The 17,288-nt window shown below is 44.4% G+C and overlaps 1 protein-coding gene across 3 annotated transcripts in view; it reads right to left on the bottom strand.

Annotated features, from left to right (window-relative positions):
* Positions 1–284: 284 nt before the first annotated feature.
* The window catches only part of ADPGK (ADP dependent glucokinase), a 29,195-nt gene continuing 12,191 nt past the window's right edge, over positions 285–17,288 (bottom strand). For 2 of the 3 annotated variants that reach the window (XM_001493993.6, XM_070233931.1), the window contains exons 4-7: positions 10,668–10,788; positions 5,686–5,882; positions 4,941–5,039; positions 285–1,968 (exon numbers count right to left, since the gene is read on the bottom strand). In XM_001493993.6, coding sequence (XP_001494043.3) covers positions 1,417–1,968; positions 4,941–5,039; positions 5,686–5,882; positions 10,668–10,788 — 969 coding nt within the window. In that variant the 3' untranslated portion in view covers positions 285–1,416. Of the gene's footprint in view, positions 1,972–4,940; positions 5,040–5,685; positions 5,883–10,667; positions 10,789–17,288 lie in introns of all 3 variants that reach the window. The other variant, XM_005602948.4, reaches the window with a different exon arrangement.

Raw genomic sequence — 17,288 nt, 5'->3', positions numbered from 1 at the left:
TTGAGATTCCAGAAGCTGCTGCTGTGAGCCAGGTGTGAAATGATTACGGCTGACCTAAGTGGGCCTGTCTACACTGCTCTTTGAACAAAGTGAGAAGGCTCACTACACGCTTTCGAACTGCTGTCTCATAATGGCTTAGCTACTTGATACTGGTATCTTCTGTCACTTTAAACCACAGAGGACAGACTGACAGCTCAGGCTCAGTGTGAGGGACTGCCTAACCCAGGAATGGGAAGACAAGATAATCCAACATCTGAAGAGCAGAGTAACATATAACTCACAAATCAAGATTGGAATGATTTATTATTTTATCTCGCTCCAGAGTGGTAGCAGAAACAAAATCAATTACAAGTAGACTTAGGATTCCTGAAATGTAAATTGTTTTTAATATATTTAAAAGCACACAGAAGTCTCCTTGATTTATAAAAAAATAAATACATAACATGACAAATTTATTCATGATCCTGGGGCTCTTATGAGGTCAAACTCTTTAATGGCTGTGATGTGTCAATGTAAAACATACATGATCTGTTTTACACACAGACGCACATTCCAGTTGTAAAAGCAAACTCCTTCAAGGATCAGAATGAAGAAACATCAGTCTTCTACTGCAGAAAGCATGTCCAGAGCTGGGTGATGGGGTTGGGCTCAGGCACAGTAGCCTCTGACCAGCCAGCCTACAATCTAAGGAGCCAGGGTAGGAAGGCATAGCCCTTCCGCTCACGCCACCCTGCTGGTCAGCCAGGTTTCTAAACTGCTGGATGGCTGACTCCTTCGAAGCTTCCACAAGACTCTCAGTCTGTCTCTGCTGCAACTATGAAGCACAGGAGGGACTGTTTTGTCCTTCCTGCTGGTTCTGTCCTGTTTGAGAGCAGAAGATTGAGAAAGTGTGCTCATTAAATATTTTCATTATAACACTGAATGGAAACCACGATCCCGCCCATGAGCGCTGAGCTGAGAGAGAACACGAGAACTTCACATTGGACCTCACTAGAGACAAGGAGTGTGGGTAAGTGAGCATGCGCTTCTTAAGTGGGCAAGCAGGGAAGTGCTTTCTCCAGCTGACATGCTCTTGAGGGTGAAGAAGTTTGGCCTAAAATAGCTGATGATACAGCATAAATTGGGGATTTTGGAATCAAGTTTTTACCCCTGTAACATACAACATAAAAAACAAAAATCCAGTCTCGTTAGTAGATAGCTAAATTTTGATTAAAACCTGAAATGTTTTTGGGTAACTGTCAACAGGCTGGAATGTATCTGATACAGTTTAATCTGCTGTTGTTTCTTTGGCTGTCTTTCAATTAGCTCTAGAAACTGTTTTGACATCCTCAATCCTATTTTCCAAATCACTTAATTCCTGTCATTCTTAAGTTGGCTAGTTCTCCTTCCTCAGAGAAATTACCCACAACCACCTTCCTAATAGTGAGGGTGTACTTCTGAATAGAAGAGTCCTTCGGCTGAGATGGCATCTCCAAGGCCCACAGTTCGAATAGGATCTTTGCACACCAATACTGGTGTGAAGTGGAAGGATATTCCCTCCCTGTGCCATTCTACTACTGGCTTGTTTGGGTTTACTACGATCCTGGAGCCTGCCTCCGAATGGGAAGTCATGAACTCTCGCGGTGCCCTCAGAGACACCCGGCTGGCGTTTATGGTTTCTGTTGCGCAGGCCTGTGTTCCAGCCATGCGAGCTCCTGCAGCCACGGCTGCCAGCTGGTTGGCCCAGTGTCCGTCCACAGTTGCCAGGATGTGATAGGCCAGTGTGTGGAAGTGGATCCTCGTGAGGTCTGAGGCTCTGCTTTTACTCCTCCCATGTTCCTTCAGGATCCAGAAGAGGATGTCACTGACCATACCCACATCAGGAACACCGTTCCAGGAAGAGAGAGAAGAGTGAGGTCCAGATGCTGACTGGCTGAGAAATAACAGCTCCTGTTCATTCAGCCCAAGGGATGTCACTGCAGGAAAGACCTGCTAACAAAAACAAAATGGAGGTCTCTTTCTGAAGGACATCTAGCTCCTAAGATATCTTAGAATACAGCAAATGACTAAAAGTCCGGGAAGGAAGGCAGGATGGCATCTTTCTTCCTTACCACAAGATCCCTGCCCCTGAAGTCTGTGGTGGGGACGTGACAGATCATAGGTCACTGTTTTGGCTATTACACCTCTAACCATCTCCACCTTCATTATCACTTGGGATAAATTGGGAAGTTGCAGTAACACCGTTTTAGACCCAGTCTGTTTATAACAATACACCATTATATTACAAAGGGCAGAGGTGTACATATTTTGTATTTCCTTCCATGGTGCCTAGCTTTTGTCTTTGCACACACAGCAGATCTCTCGCCATTGATGGAAAATGACTCTCAGCTCCTGAATGTCAGCAGGCATTATACCAGTGAAACGGAGAAGGCCCTAGCCACACAGTCAGGGTCGCGATGGTTCCGTGTACACAATACCAAGAAGCAAGGAGAAGAGTTTCAGCTTAGATCTAAGCTTTTGAAGCAGATGTGGGTTAGGAAGACTATTTAGTAATAAGGCTGTGTGCAAAAGGGTACCAAACAGGAGCCACTGAGCCTGTTTTCTATCTTAAGGGGAACCACCGTGTCCACTTCACTGTCTTTCTTACTTTAGTGCTTTCCTCCTTAGAGCCAGAGACCTGCACATAAGGTGAAAGTTTGTGCAAGAGAGACGAGCCCCGCTGTGTGTGTAGGTAGGGCTGTGTGCACGTGTGTGTTTATTTACTTATTTAAAAATGGAGGGCCTGCCTACCCTTTGTCATGTACTAGCACTTCCACTTCCTGCAGGGGCCGCGCCAGGCCCGAGCTGACGGCTTTATTTCCTTCTGTATTCTAATTCTGACTGTACCGTCTGAGGGAAGGACGGATGGCCTCCGTTTTACAGATAAGGGGACTGGGGCTCAAAAAGGTTAGTAGATAGTTAGACAGAAAATGAAATAAAAATGGCTTGTTTTTTGAAAAGTGAAAAGATAACCTCAAAAGAGAAATGCAAATAAAAACTATACTGAAAAGTGTAGTATACACTTTTTACAAGAATTACAAGAGTGAAGCGTAATGTAAACCATAGCCTTTGGGTGATGACGACGTGTTAACGCAGGCTCACTGAGGTGCCGTGGGATGCTGATGGGTGTGGGGAGGCTGTGGGTGAATATGGGCACTCTCGACATTCTGCTCACTCTTGCGGTGAACGTAAAAAGCAAAGTCTATTAAAAAAAAACTATTTTGAAATATCATCTTTCACCTGTCAGACTGGTAAGAAAGCATGTTTCTAATCACATTCCAGTGGCAAGGAGATGAGGAAATAAGCACTTGTAAAGAGTTCTAGCAGAAGTAAATTGGTGCAATTCTCATGGAGGGCAATTTGGCAATATCAAACTTAGACATGCTTTTTATGCTCCAATGCAGCAACTCTACTTCTGAGAACTTATCATACATATGCACTTGCTCATGGGCAAAATGAAATCATGTAAAAGTTCTTCACTGCACCGCTGTATGGAATAGCAAAGGACGGTAAACCAAACGCCCAGCAAGAAGGCTCAGGTTAAATAAACTGAGGTACGCCCACACATCGCTTTAACCATGTGGCTGTGAAAAGACTGAGGAGATTCTCCATTTGATGATAGAGAAAAGACCCCCAAAATACATTTAGTGAAAAAAAGCAAAGTGCAGAACAGTATATTCAGTATACTAGTCTATCTTTTTGGATAAAAAAGGATGAAAAAATAAAGATCTTCCAGGGCTGGCCCCATGGCCAAGTGGTTAAGTTCACGTGCTCCGCTTTGGTGACCCGGGGTTCACTGGTTCATATGCTGGGCACAGACCTAGCATGGCTCACCAAGCTGTGCTGTGGCGGTGTCCCACATAGGAGAACTAAAATGACCTGCATCTAGGATACACAACGATGTACCGGGGCTTTGGGGAGGGGAAAAAAGCATACTAAAGATAGATTCCCATATTTGCTTCTATATGTGCACAGCTACTCTGGAGGGAAACAGATGAAACTAATAAGGAGGTTACTAACAGCGGGTACAGATGGCAGGGGGAGGGAGACTTCTTTGTGTATCTTTTAATATTTTGGGGTTTTTGAACCATATGAATAAACTACCCATTAAAAAGATTAATTAACAATAAAATGAAAGGTTAAGTAACTTGCCCAAGTTCATAAAGCTAGCGAATGGCAAAGCTGGCATTCCAACCCAGGTTTCCAAAGTCTGTGTCTTGAGCATCACACTCCTGGATTTATCTGATTACTGCTGCTGTCCAAAGGCAGGAGTTGAACACCTCAATGCCTGGTGGTGAGGGAGTGAAGCTCACCCAAAGTTTTCTTCTCTGAGCTTCTTGAAGTTCAACTGAAGGCTGCTAAGTTGGCTTTCAGTTTTTTCTCCTTTGAGTGCTACTGCAAAAACCATTCACTTCCAACTTCCCCATTCCAGAAGGAGAAACACAACCCATGAACCCATCAGTTACACTGTCCTATTTTTTTTTTTTTTTGAGGAAGATTAGCCCTGAGCTAACATCTGCCACCAATCCTTCTCTTTTTGCTGAGGAAGACTGGCCCTGAGCTAACATGCGTGCCCATTTTCCTCTACTTTATAAGTGGGATGCCTGCCACAGCATGGCTTGATAAACTGTGTAGGTCCACACTCGGGATCTGCACTGGCAAACCCTGGGGCACCAAAGCAGAACATGTGAACTTAGCCACTATGCCACTGGGCTGGCCCCTACACTGCCGTATTTTTAACCTAGAAGGAGATCTTGTTCCAGAACAGACCTGGCTCCTTATCTGGATCTCCATGGACCTAGGTCTGAGTGACATGACATCCACATCTCAGTGAGCCAGTCTCACTGGACAAGGGTGTTTTTCTGCAAGGCCCCATGAGGGTCAGGACCAAAGAGGGCCCCACATGCTGCCCATGTGGTTACCTGATGCACAATGCTGCTCATGAGCTCCCTATTGGTCATACTGGCCAGCTCTAGATGAACTGGAATGCCAGTGGGGATGTCAGAAATGGAGGTCACAACCTGCAAAGAAAAGAGGAGAGCATTGCCATTAAAAAGAGAAGGAAGTCAGGCAAGAGGGAAGGATCAGGTCCTGAGAGTCAATGCCTCCTGTCACTGCCTTTGCATCCTCATGAAAGCTCCAAGCCATGTGGGTTGCCATGGCCTCTGTGGACAAGGGATGCTTTTCCCAACAGAGAAAATTAGGTTCTGCATAGAGGTGCTGGGGTTATAGACTCAGAAAGCACAGAGACCCGCCCATTTGTTCACGTAGCCAGCCTATTCCTGGGGACCTAAACCAAACAGCCGGCTTCAACTGCCATGTGACTGTGCAGGAACCGCAGCATAGCCGATGTGAAGTGAGATGGTACAGATAACACAGAGGACACAAACTAAAAACACTGCAGCTTGCAGCCACGTTCAGTTTAGCACAGGATGCAGAGGCTCAGGCAAGAAGATGTTCTGACCTGTCCTACTCAAGGTGCTGCCCGTGCCTGAAAGAGTACCATGAAGTGCCTCACTGCAGCAGGAGGCAGGCTTCAGAGCCAGCTGCCAGGATATGTCCTGGGGAGGCCAAGGACAAGGCAGCACAAGTTGCAGAGGCCAAGAGAGGTAGGAATCTGAAGAAAAACACTAGCTGAGATCTGTGAAATTCTGTAAGTGCTATTACCTCCAAGAGTCTCTTCCTCTGGAGCTCCTTGCTTTGTCCCTCCATCATGTGCAATCCAGAGAGGACCACCAGGTCTGGCTGAAACTCCTCCAGGCTAGACACAAACACCTCCAGCATATTCATGGCCCCGTTGGAGAGGTCGTGGGAGAAGATGAATCGGTTGGCATGGGGAGCTTTTAACTGGCCCCACTCCTCCCCTAGAAAAGCCCAGTCAACACAATGGGAAGAAAAGGAAGAGGCTTTAAGTCTCCTAGCTGTGGGGAGGCTGGCAGGGACCTCACTGGAGCCTTGGCTCTGGGCAGGCTGGCTTCTGACTGAGCGGACCCCAGCTTCAATGGCCTAAGCACGGCGCTGCATCCAGGAGGACGGTGGTCAGTAAAGGAAGAAAGAAACCAAAACCCCAAACCCAACCCAACAGAAGCACAGTATGGGTGCAATACTGTATGCCTTTGTCAAGGGGCTGGCAGTTAGCTCCCCTCGAGTCCCAGGAAAGCTCTGCTATCCACTGAGCTCTCCAACAGAGGATGCTGTGTCCTTTCCCAGCCACAGAGTGGTAGCTCGACTTCCAGCTAGCAGCACATGGTGCACACCATGCACGTCCCTGGATACAGGACGTGCTGCCTTTCTTGAAGCACTTGCCGCCTCACAGCAGCACCCTGAGCCCCTTTCATTTACTTGGGGTTGAGGGAGGCTGAAGCTGCGAGAGTCATCTGACTGCACCTCTTCCTCCCTGCTGCCTGCCAGTGGTTTCCGGGCACCTGATCCAGAACGGGAGAGTCTCTGGCTGCTCTAGCCTCTGCTGAGTGAGTTGCTTTAGAATAATGACTGTTCCAGAACAAGTCCAAGTGTGACTTCCTCCTTAAATGGTTGCTGACTGCTCCAGCCTGGGTGCACTTTCACTACTTTGAGCACCCACAGGGACTTTACATGGTTTGGTGATTAATCATTTTGCTTTGAGTTCTCTCTCCTACTATTTTGAAACAGTATTCAAACCTATATCATTACTTAACTTTCACACATTCGTGCCACAAACACACTGCCAGCTCTTTAAAGTATGTATGTCTTTGATTCCCTTAGCACCTGTCACCGTCCCCTGCAGAGAGTGCCTACTCAGTAGCTGCTAATCTGATCCAGGCAGGGGGGTCCAGACCCGTCCTTGGCTGGTTCTTCCAGCGGGGGAGGAGTTTGGTGACTGTACGCATCTCTAGGAGGGGCTCTCAGCACTGGCCATGCCTCAGTATCCCCTGGGGAACCTAGTGTTTAATGTGCAGGTGGCAAGGCCACCCCCGTGGAGATCCTGATGTGCACTCAGGTGGAGAACTACCGATTAAGACCCCACAGCTGCCAAGTTTTCGAGAGGTGTGTGCTATTGCCGCGAGTCCTAAAGCAGGAAAGGCGACAGGGAGGCCCTCTCAGAGGTCACTCGGTGAGGCTTCACGACCGGAGGCTTTCCAGGCAGAGCTCACATTCTTCTCCATAAAGACCCGAAAATCTTGCAGTCAGTCAGCCAAAGGGCTGCTGCTTAGGGCAATTCCTAAATGAGGCCTTCCCCACTGAGCACCAGAGGCAGCTGGTCACCACCAGGATGGAGGTGCTCCCAGAGACCTGGGGGCAAGGATTTGTGAGCCAGGCTTACACAGCTTTCCCTCCATGAACAGGATTTGTCCCAATTATAAAACTAAAGTCCATACACTGAAATCTAGTTTTTCACTGGTCTCTATCTTTACTGGATATTCCCCAAGAAAGTCTTCCCACAAGGCAGACAAACCACAGCGAGGGGTTCCTCATCTGGCAGGTGGGTCTGCCAACTGCGATCAGCAACCTGCTTCCTCCTTTCCACAATGGCCTCTGGGGACGAAAGCCCTGCATGCTGCCCCTGCCCCCTCACTAGGTGGGGAGCACGTGCACATGTGACAGACTAGAGCACGTGCATGTGTCCAGGCTGGGAGAACCCATCCTTCGCTTGCTTTGAATTCAGCTTTACTGAATCCATTCCTCTGAAAAACTTTTTTTTTTTTTTGAGGAAGATTAGCCCTAAGCTAACTACTGCCAGTCCTCCTCTTTTTTAATGAGGAAGCCTGGCCCTGAGCTAACATTTGTGCCAGTCTTCCTCTACTTTATATGTGGGACGCCTACCACAGCATGGCATGCCAAGTGGTGCCATGTCTGCACCCGGGATCTGAACTGGTGAACCCCGGGCCACTGAGAAGTGGAACGTGTGAACTTAACCGCTGAGCCACCGGGCCGGCCCTGAAAAACATTTTATACGTGGGTCATTTGTATAAAAATCTATGAAAACAGAAAAAAAAGATATTACCTATTTACTAAACCCCGATGCAATGGTTATATTTGTTGAAACATCACATTCTTTTCTTAACTCCTGGACCATGTCTTATTACTTGTCCAAAGAAAATGACCAGTGGTGGTCCACAGAGCTGACTGCAGCATTCCCACTCTGCTTCATCTCTAAAGACCCAGCACAAGGATGGCCTTCCCCATGAAGCCTTTCCTAACTCTGCCACCCCAAAGCAGACTCAATTACTGCCTTCCCGGGGCCGCCACTATACCCTGTTAAAGGACCTAGCACATGATTTTGCAATCATTTGCGCAAGAGTTCATCTCCTGCAGCGAAGTGTGAGCCTAGGGCAGGGCCCACGTCTTCTATCATTATATTCCTACCGCCTCACACTGCCCCTGGCATATAATGTGAGTGAATTAGCAAAAGAACAAGTGAGTAAGAGAACAGACCAATGACTTAAATGCCCATGACAACAAAAAATATGGGTGTGAACTCCAAATCCAACATTTCCCCGACTGACGAGACTCTGTACAATGGGAAAAATACATGACATTAGTATTTTCCATTGGGCCAGACTTTGAATGGACTCTTAAAGGTGAAGGTGATAAGAAGCATGGCCTGACTTAACCTAGGAAAGAAGAGCCACACAGCATCAAAAGAAATGAATTTCTTCAGGGAAAAAGTGAGAGAGGCAAAAATAAACAGGCTTCCGCAAGGCAAAGAAGGGAGGGATGTGGAGAGCTGTTACACTGGCTGTTTCCACAGGACGCAGGACTGATGGAGTGGCCTGAGAAGCAAAATGACTGCAACTCAGGGTGAGCCCATAATAACAGTCAATGCCCCTCTTTTCTCATGAAGCTTTGAATTTTCTTTCCTTAAGTGATCCCTTCTCTCAATTTATGATCCTGACCTTCAGCCAGTAAGTCAGCAAAAGCTCTGTAGTAACTCTGGATCCCCAGCCCAAAGCCTGAAAATAAGCTTCTCTGGGGAAGTCTGGCAGGAGAGAAGGAGGGGAAAAAGCTGACAAGTCCTCTCTGGGAATTTATTCATCTAGGTTAGAGAGACACTGAGGATGGATTTCTGTTAAGAGAGCTGACCCAGGGCTGCTGCCACCAGACTAGGTTCCCTCCAGGGGCTCATGAAAATGTAACTTCACATAAACCTCAGTGGAAGGCCACTGCTTTGTACTAAGAAAATAAGGCATAGAAAAGAAAAACTGAAGTGCGAAGCTTACAAACCCAAGGACAGACACAATCTCCTTTCAAGATAAGCTGTGCCATCTTAACTGCATAGAAGGCACAGCTGGCAAACACAAAGGCAGAGTCTTGCTGAAGACACCAGTCTCTCCGTTCTCTAGTCTCCACTGAAAATGACAGAAACCAGGAACGAGAAAGGTCCTGCGCTCGTGATGTGAGCGCCAGCAGGGTGGAAGTGAGACAATCGGAACTGGCAGCAGCACCTGAAAGGCACGTCTTTAGCTATTCTAGACGCTTCCAGCCAACAATCACGCTCATGCCTTCCATTTAAGCAGCTCACAGGCTTCAACACACTAACCTCAGTCCCTACCACAGTCTTCAGGCGGGACTATCACTCTGATTTCCCATTTAGGAAACAAACTGAGAGAAACTCGAAACTTGCGTATCATTAAACGTGAACTGCCACTTCAACACTGTCCCAAATTTTCAGACCCCGTCCGCACTGACTCCCTGACTGATCCCAGTAACCACCCTAAAGAGAGCCAGCAATGAGGAGCAGGTCCTTTTTCGTATCTGGAGAAAGGCCTAATTTCCAAGAAGCACTATATTTCACATCATACGTGACAGTTAGCGCCTGTAGTAGGTGAGGTTCTCTTAGCTGTCCGACTCGGAAGCAGTTCACTGAAGCCTATTAAGTAAGTGCTGCTTTAAGGTACCAATTAGTCAGTTTAGATGCTGGAGTCTTTAACTTGAATTAATAATACACTGAAGCAGAAATTCAGGAGTCTGAGTTCTGAGCAGAGGAAAGATACAACAGCTAATACATGGAACATAATAAACAGAGTTGAAATATACTGAGGTATTTAGGAGTCTCTCAGAAATCAAATTTCTAGCCTGTGTAACAAAATCTACTGGGGTTGGGGCAGGATGGGGTGAGTCTGGATTTTTAAACACTGGAACATTATATAATGGGAAATAACGTACATGTTGTTAAATACAAAATACTCCTACTTACACACCCAAGGGAGAATAAAGTGTTTCAAAGGAAGTTTGCCAGAGGCCTGGAAATCCAGTCTAAGCAGCTTGGAACAGCTGGCCAGAAAGACGTAGGGCAGAATCCAGCACAGAGCTGAGCAGATGTTACCCACCTTTCTCTTTTCTTAGTAACAAAGAAAAACTTTACACAGGTTTAACACATTTTCATTTTGTTCATGATGCCTGCTCTCCTACAGCCTGACTTCTCTTGGGTCCAGATCAATTCTGGATACAGACCTAGGACTTTTCTGCAATGCTGCAATACTCTATCACTCTCCCTTGAGACGATGGCAGTATCAGCTCAGTAGAACCAAGGGGTTAGGAAACCCCTGGTACAGCAAGAAGAGGATCCTGCCAACTTACAAGGATAGATTTCTGGCACTGTCACATGCCAACTGACAATACACAGTCCCCTGACCTGTCTTATATCATTACTTACTCATTTCTCTTACCTGCTTGATACTCTAAAATGAGATGGAACTCATCCACTTCCTGAAGTGACTCCGGTGGAACAAATACATTGTCATCAAGAAGTTCATGCAGCTTTGGACCAACTGGACCACAAAGAAGAACCTGGAGATAAGCAATATGAAATCTATCAGGAGACCTGCCCCTTTTCCCATGGAATCTGTACAGTAACCGAAAAGGTACATCCAGGCCATGTCTATTCATTTCAACAAAATACTGGAATCCAAATCTAATTTTGAAAGCTTTTGGTTTGGAGGTATGTAGTAGAGGGGCTGTACCAGGGCGTAGGCCTCTGGAGGGTGTGGCCACAATGTACCCAGAAATGAGAAGCTGACAAAAGACCCAAGGCACACATGTCAGACAGGTACCTATCCAGCTGCTGAATCCCATACACCCTGTTAAGGACTGAATGTTCGTGTACCCCTGAAATTCATCTGTGAAGCCAGATCGCCAAGGTGTGGTTTTTGGAGATCAGGCTTTGAGGAGGTAATTTAGGTTAAATGAGGCCATGTGGGTGGGGTTCTAACCCAATAGAATTGGTGGCCTTATAAGAAAAGGAAGAGAGAGATCTTTTTTCCGACCATACCCACTGAAGAAAGGCCAGGTGAGGACACAGAGAAGGCGGTGGTCTGCAAGCCGGGAAGAGAGCCCTCACCAGAAACTGAACTCTGCTGGAAACTTGACCTCGGACTTTCTAGCCTCCAAAACTGTGAGAAAATAAATCTATGTTGTTTAAGCCACGCAGTATGGCATTTTGTTATTATGGCAGCCCAAGCAGACTAAGACATGCCCTACACCATTTTCTCTCTTTCTTTACTCACATCCTGTGTAGGCAAATAGATATGATGTTGGCTGCTCAAAGTTGCCAGATGAAAACAATTCTGTTTGAATTTTACCACGTATAGAAAAGAGCCTCAGGATCACAATACCCTCCACAAGCGGGTGACCTACTCTGTGGGATCAGGCTCCCTATTATACTTAGCTGTTGTGTGAACAGGGTGGCCTTCCAAATATGAAAATTAAAGAACACCTCGATTCAGAAAGCTTGGGGGGAGGTGCTCTGCAACTTTCCCAAAACCACTTTCTTCAATTCCAACCTGGGCCTATCCCTGGCTATTCCTTCTAGAAGCCATTTCCCATCTGTTGCTGTTTCTGCCATGCCAGCTCTGGACCCCACTCAAAGCTAGGCTAACAGACTAAAAACCACTGAACAATGAGGGTTTGCACTGGGATTTACAGGAAAGGCCTCAGAGATCATCAACACCATTTCAGATTTAATAGGCCACACCCAGAAGGTTCAAAAGGCATTTTAACTTGCTAATCAACTGCTTGCTCGCACAGAGGCACTTCATGTATCTAAGAATCCCGGCCTCGGGAGACAACAGACCTCCCTCCCCTTGACCTGCTCCCTTTCTGCCTTGACACAGGCCCATTCTTGGCCGATCCTGAAAAGGCTAGCCTCTACCATTTTACTTCTTTCGATTCTTGGCCAGAACTTGAGCTTCCAAGATGAGACAACAAGGGCCAGATTTACCCTCCTGCCTGAAACAACAACAACAAAGATAAAATAGATGAAAAAATGACCTTCAACACGTGGACATTGGGCAACAAAGGACAGTGATCCCTCAGAAACAGAAAAAAACTGAGTAAGCCCTACAAATACCCCAGCAAATTACCTTAAAAGAGCTTCCAGATATACAAAATCCGATAGAATTCATCACCAGCAGACCTGCACTACAAGAAATGTTAAGGGAAATCCTTCAGACAGAAGGAAAATGGTACCAGGTGGGAATATAGGTCTAAACAAAGGAATGAGGAGCACCAGAAATGGTAACTCTGGATAAGCACATAACATCTTTTTTTTATTATTTAAACCTCTTCAAAAGATAATTAACTGTTTAAAGAAAAATACTAACAACATAGTGTGAGGTTTCTAACATATGAAGAAGTAAACTATATGGTAATAATAGCATAAAGACTGGACGGGAGAAACAGAAGTACACTATTGTAAAATTTTCCCATTTTACATGTTGGTATAATAATATCAATAATAATAATGAAAGCAGACTGTGATAAGCTAATTATAAACCCTAAAGCAACCACTAAAATAGCAAAACAAAGCATTATAGCTAATAAGTCAGAAAAGATACTATGAAATCATAGAAAATAATCCAAAAGAGTGAAGAAAAAGAGAAAAAGGGAAGATAAAGAGGTGAATGACAGACAACAAATAGCAAGAAGTCAGATTTCAACCTAATCTGATATAGCAACAATCACATTAAATGTAAATAGTCTAAACACCCCAATTAAAAGAAAGAGATTGTCAAAGTGTATTAAAAAGCAAGCCCCAGGGGCTGGCCCAGTGGCACAGCAGTTAAGTGCACACATTCTGCTTCGGCGGCCCGGGGTTCACCAGTTTGGATCCCAGGTATGGACATGGCACCACTTGGCAAGCCATGCTGTGGCAGGTGACCCACATGTAAAGTAGAGGAGGATGGGCACGGATGTTAGCTCAGGGCCAGTCTTCCTCAGCAAAAAGAGGAGGATTGGCAGCAGATGTCAGCTCAGGGCTAATCTTCCTCAAAACAAAACAAAACAAAACAAAAGCCAGCCCCAAGTATATGCTACCTAAAAAAAAATACATTTTAAATATAAACATACAAATAGGTTAAAAGCAGAAGAATAGAAAAAGACATACCATGTTAACACTAATCAAAAGAAAGCTGGAATGGCTATTTTAATCAAAATAGATTCACAGTAAAGAATATTATGAAATGATTTTCTTTAACCCTGGTAATGATGAACAGGTCAATTCACGAAGGGATGTAACAATGCTAAATAGTTATGTGCCTATTAACAGAGCTTAAAAAATACATGAAGCAAAAAGTGACAGAACTACAATTGGAAATAGACACAATTACAGTTGAAGATGTCAATAGCCCTCTCTCAATAATTGATAAATCAAGTAGACAGAAAATCAGATAGAACACAGAAGACTCAAACACTATCAACCAACTTGGCCTAACTGACATTCAGAGAACACGCCACCCAAGAACAGCAGAATACACATGCTTTCCTTTTTCTTTTTTTTTTTTTAAAGGAAGATTAGCCCTGACCTAACTACTGCCAATCCTCCTCTTTTTGCTGAGGAAGACTGGCCCTGAGCTAAGATCCGAGCCCATCTTCCTCTACTTTATATGTGGGACGTCTACCACAGCATGGCTTGCCAAGTGGTGCCATGTCCATACCTGGGATCTGAACCGGCGAACCCTGGGCCGCCGAGAAGCAGAACGTGCAAACTTAACCGCTACGCCACCGGGCTGGCCCCTACACATGCTTTTCAAGTGTGCATGGAACTTCACCAAGATAGACCATATTCTAGGGCATAAAAAAGTCTCAATAAATTTAATAGGAGGCAGAGAAGCATATTCTCTGACCACAATAAAATTAAAATAGAAATCAATATCAGAAAGATATCTGGAAACCCCCCAAATATTTAGAAACTAAATAACACATTTCTAAATAGTTGATAGGCTAGTAAGTAGCCCACCTCAAGAAATCAGAGGGGAACTGGAAAGCATTTTGAATTGAATGAACATAATGTATCAAAATCTGTGGGATGCAGCTAAAGCAATACTTTAAGGGGGAATTTATCTAGCAGAAACACCAATATCAGAAAACACCTAGTATCAGAAAGCAAGAAAGGTCTCAAGTCAATGACCTCAGCTTCTATCTTAAGAAACTAGAAAAAAGAAGAGCAAGTTAAATTCAAAATAAACAGAAACCAATGAAATAGAAAAGAGAAAAACAACAGAGAAAAATCAACAAAAAAAAACCCTCCTTATTTATGGAAAAGATCAGTAAAATTAATAAACCTCTAGCCAAAGTGATCAAGAAAAAAAGAAAAAATAGGGAAGACATAAATTACGAATATCAGGAGAGAGAGAGAAATCACCACTACAGACCTTAAAGGGACAGGGAAATATTAGGGTTAATTTTATGCCAACTTATTTCAACAACTTAGATGAAATGGACAAATTCCTTGAAAGATAAAACTACCAGAGTTCAGTCAAGAAATGGAAAATCTGAATTTCTCTATATCAAAGAAACCAAAGTTGTCAGTAAAAATCTTTCCACATCAATAACTCCAGGTCTAGAGGGCTTCACTAGCGAATTCTACAAACATTTAAGGAAGGTAAAACATCAATTCTACACAAACTGTGTTTTAAAAAAATTGAAATACTACCAACTCATTCTATAAGGTCAGTGTTATCCTGATACCCAAACAGACAGACTTAGAAGAAAAGAAAAATACAGACCAATATCCCTCGTGGAAATTTAAACAAGATTTCAGTAAACTGAATCCAACGATACTTAAAAAAGATAATACATCAGAAGCAAGTGAGTTTATCCCACAGAAGCAGGGTTGATTTAACATTTGAAAACACAATGTCATTATGAGGTACCAAACTAAAAAACAAAAACCATACAATCATCTCAATAGATGCAGGAGCAGCATTTGACAAAATCCAACATCTACTCCTAATTCTTGGCTAAGTTCCACAAATATATTTTGTAAAGACATTGCTCCTCTCCCCTTCAATCTGGCTTCTATTTCACCATTCCACTAAATCTGCCTTTGCTATATTTACCCGCGTCTGTTTCTGAGACACAATATAGCTTCATCAGTAAGACTATGGACTCTGGGGGTTGGCCCAGTGGTGTGGCAGTTAAGTTCTTGCATTCTGCTTTGGTGGCCCGGGGTTTGCAGGTTCAGATCCCAGGCGCAGACCTACACACTACTCCTCAAGCCATGTTGTGGCAGCATCCCACACACAAAATAGAGGAAGACTGGCACAGACGTTAGCTCAGGGCCAGTCTTCCTCAAGAACAAGAGTATGGACTGGGGCTACACTACTTGGATTTAAATCTCAGCTCTACTCCTTACTACATATGTCACCTGCAACAGCTGTAACTTCTCCACGCCTCATTTTTCTTATCTACGAAATGGGGATAATAATAGGACTTACCTTATAGGGGACTGTGAGAATTCAATGAGTTAGTATATATGTAAAGGACTTAAAACAGGGCCTGGCATATAGTAAGAACCATCTAAGTGTTAGCTATTATTATTACCTTTGGAAAATACCTAGTCCTTAATCTCTAGTCATTCTCAGATGATCACTTGGTCCATGCTGAGAAGCATTCAGCCAGTTAAACTGAATCTCTCTCAGAGCAGCACAGCGTGGTGCAATCATGGCAGAGCCTGGTGTTTGAATCTTGACTCCATCATCGACTGGCCAGATGACCCTCTTAACACATTACTTAACCTCTCTGGAACTCTTTTCTTATCTTCAAAAGGGTGATAATATCTTACTTCATTAGAGTGTTGTAAGGATTGAGTAACAGATATCCCTTTCCTTCCTCAAGCTCCTATCATCAAGGCCAGGCTCGTTTCATCAGAATGCTTTCCCATCGGACTGGTCCCAGGCCCAGCTTCTCCAAAGACCGACAGCAAATGTTGGTCCCAGGGGAGGTCAGTTTTGAAAGGCTAATCTCATACTCACTCAGGTCTACCAGGGTGTCATCCTCCCAAAGGCCAGAATTACTTCTCAGGGTCAGGCGAGTGGCCTTTTAGGGACCCACACAAACACCCAGGATTCTGAGGGGAAGGGCTCTCTCCAATGAGCTTATGATTGATCTTTTCTTCTCTTCTATCCATTAACTGGTAACGTTTCTGAAGGTCAGTCCTGGAATTCCTAATCTTCTCTATCTGGGAGTTAATTACTATCTATAACGACAATGACTGCAAAAAAAAAATCTGTATTTTCATGAGAATGTTATTTCTTACTAACATGTGAATGTTCAAACTTTAGTATCCTCTCCACATTTAAGCATATCCATCTCTTGGTGTATAGTGTAGCTCCACGAATTTTTTCCCCTCAAACAGCTGATCCTCTATCAGGATTTCTGGGTCCATCTCTGGGCTTTTGATTCTGCACCCCTGACCCATATTTCTATTTGCAGGCTGGTTCCCCCAAAATAAAGGATTGTTTATGGTTCCCTTTCTCTATTGTCAGTAGCCACATCTATTCTGCACTTCTCAAGTTCATTTACTCCAGAATCATCTTTGTGAAATTTATCTTCTTTGTCCCCACGTATTGTCTAGCATTAAGTGACTCCATTTTAGCAGATATGTTTAGATAGATACGTTTCTCTTCTTCTGGCTGCTCTAATCCAAACCTTAGTCATTTTACAGCAGGACAACAGCATTAGCCTCCTTGCTGGCCTCCCCTCTCAGATCTATTCTACTTGTAGCAAAAGAACCTTCTTACTCAGATGTTATTCTGAATACAGCAGTAATTTTTAATTCTACTTAAACCAAATGGTTTAAGACTTGAAGACACTTCCCTACTGACCCCCATCTGGTGGCCTTCACTTTCCAACACCCTGGATCCAGGCTCAACAGTCCAGCCAACTACGTTTTCTCTCATCACTGTACAATCCCCACTCTCAGGTACTGACTCCAGAGCCCACATGCTCTCAACCATTACATGACACAGTACTTAAGAACACGGACTCTAGGCTCCTAGGTTAGAATAGTT

Source organism: Equus caballus, chromosome 1, assembly GCF_041296265.1.
Source record: "Equus caballus isolate H_3958 breed thoroughbred chromosome 1, TB-T2T, whole genome shotgun sequence".
Lineage (NCBI taxonomy): Eukaryota > Metazoa > Chordata > Mammalia > Perissodactyla > Equidae > Equus > Equus caballus.
The sequence above is the reverse complement of the archived record's forward strand: the minus strand, read 5'-3'. Positions and strand labels throughout refer to the sequence as shown.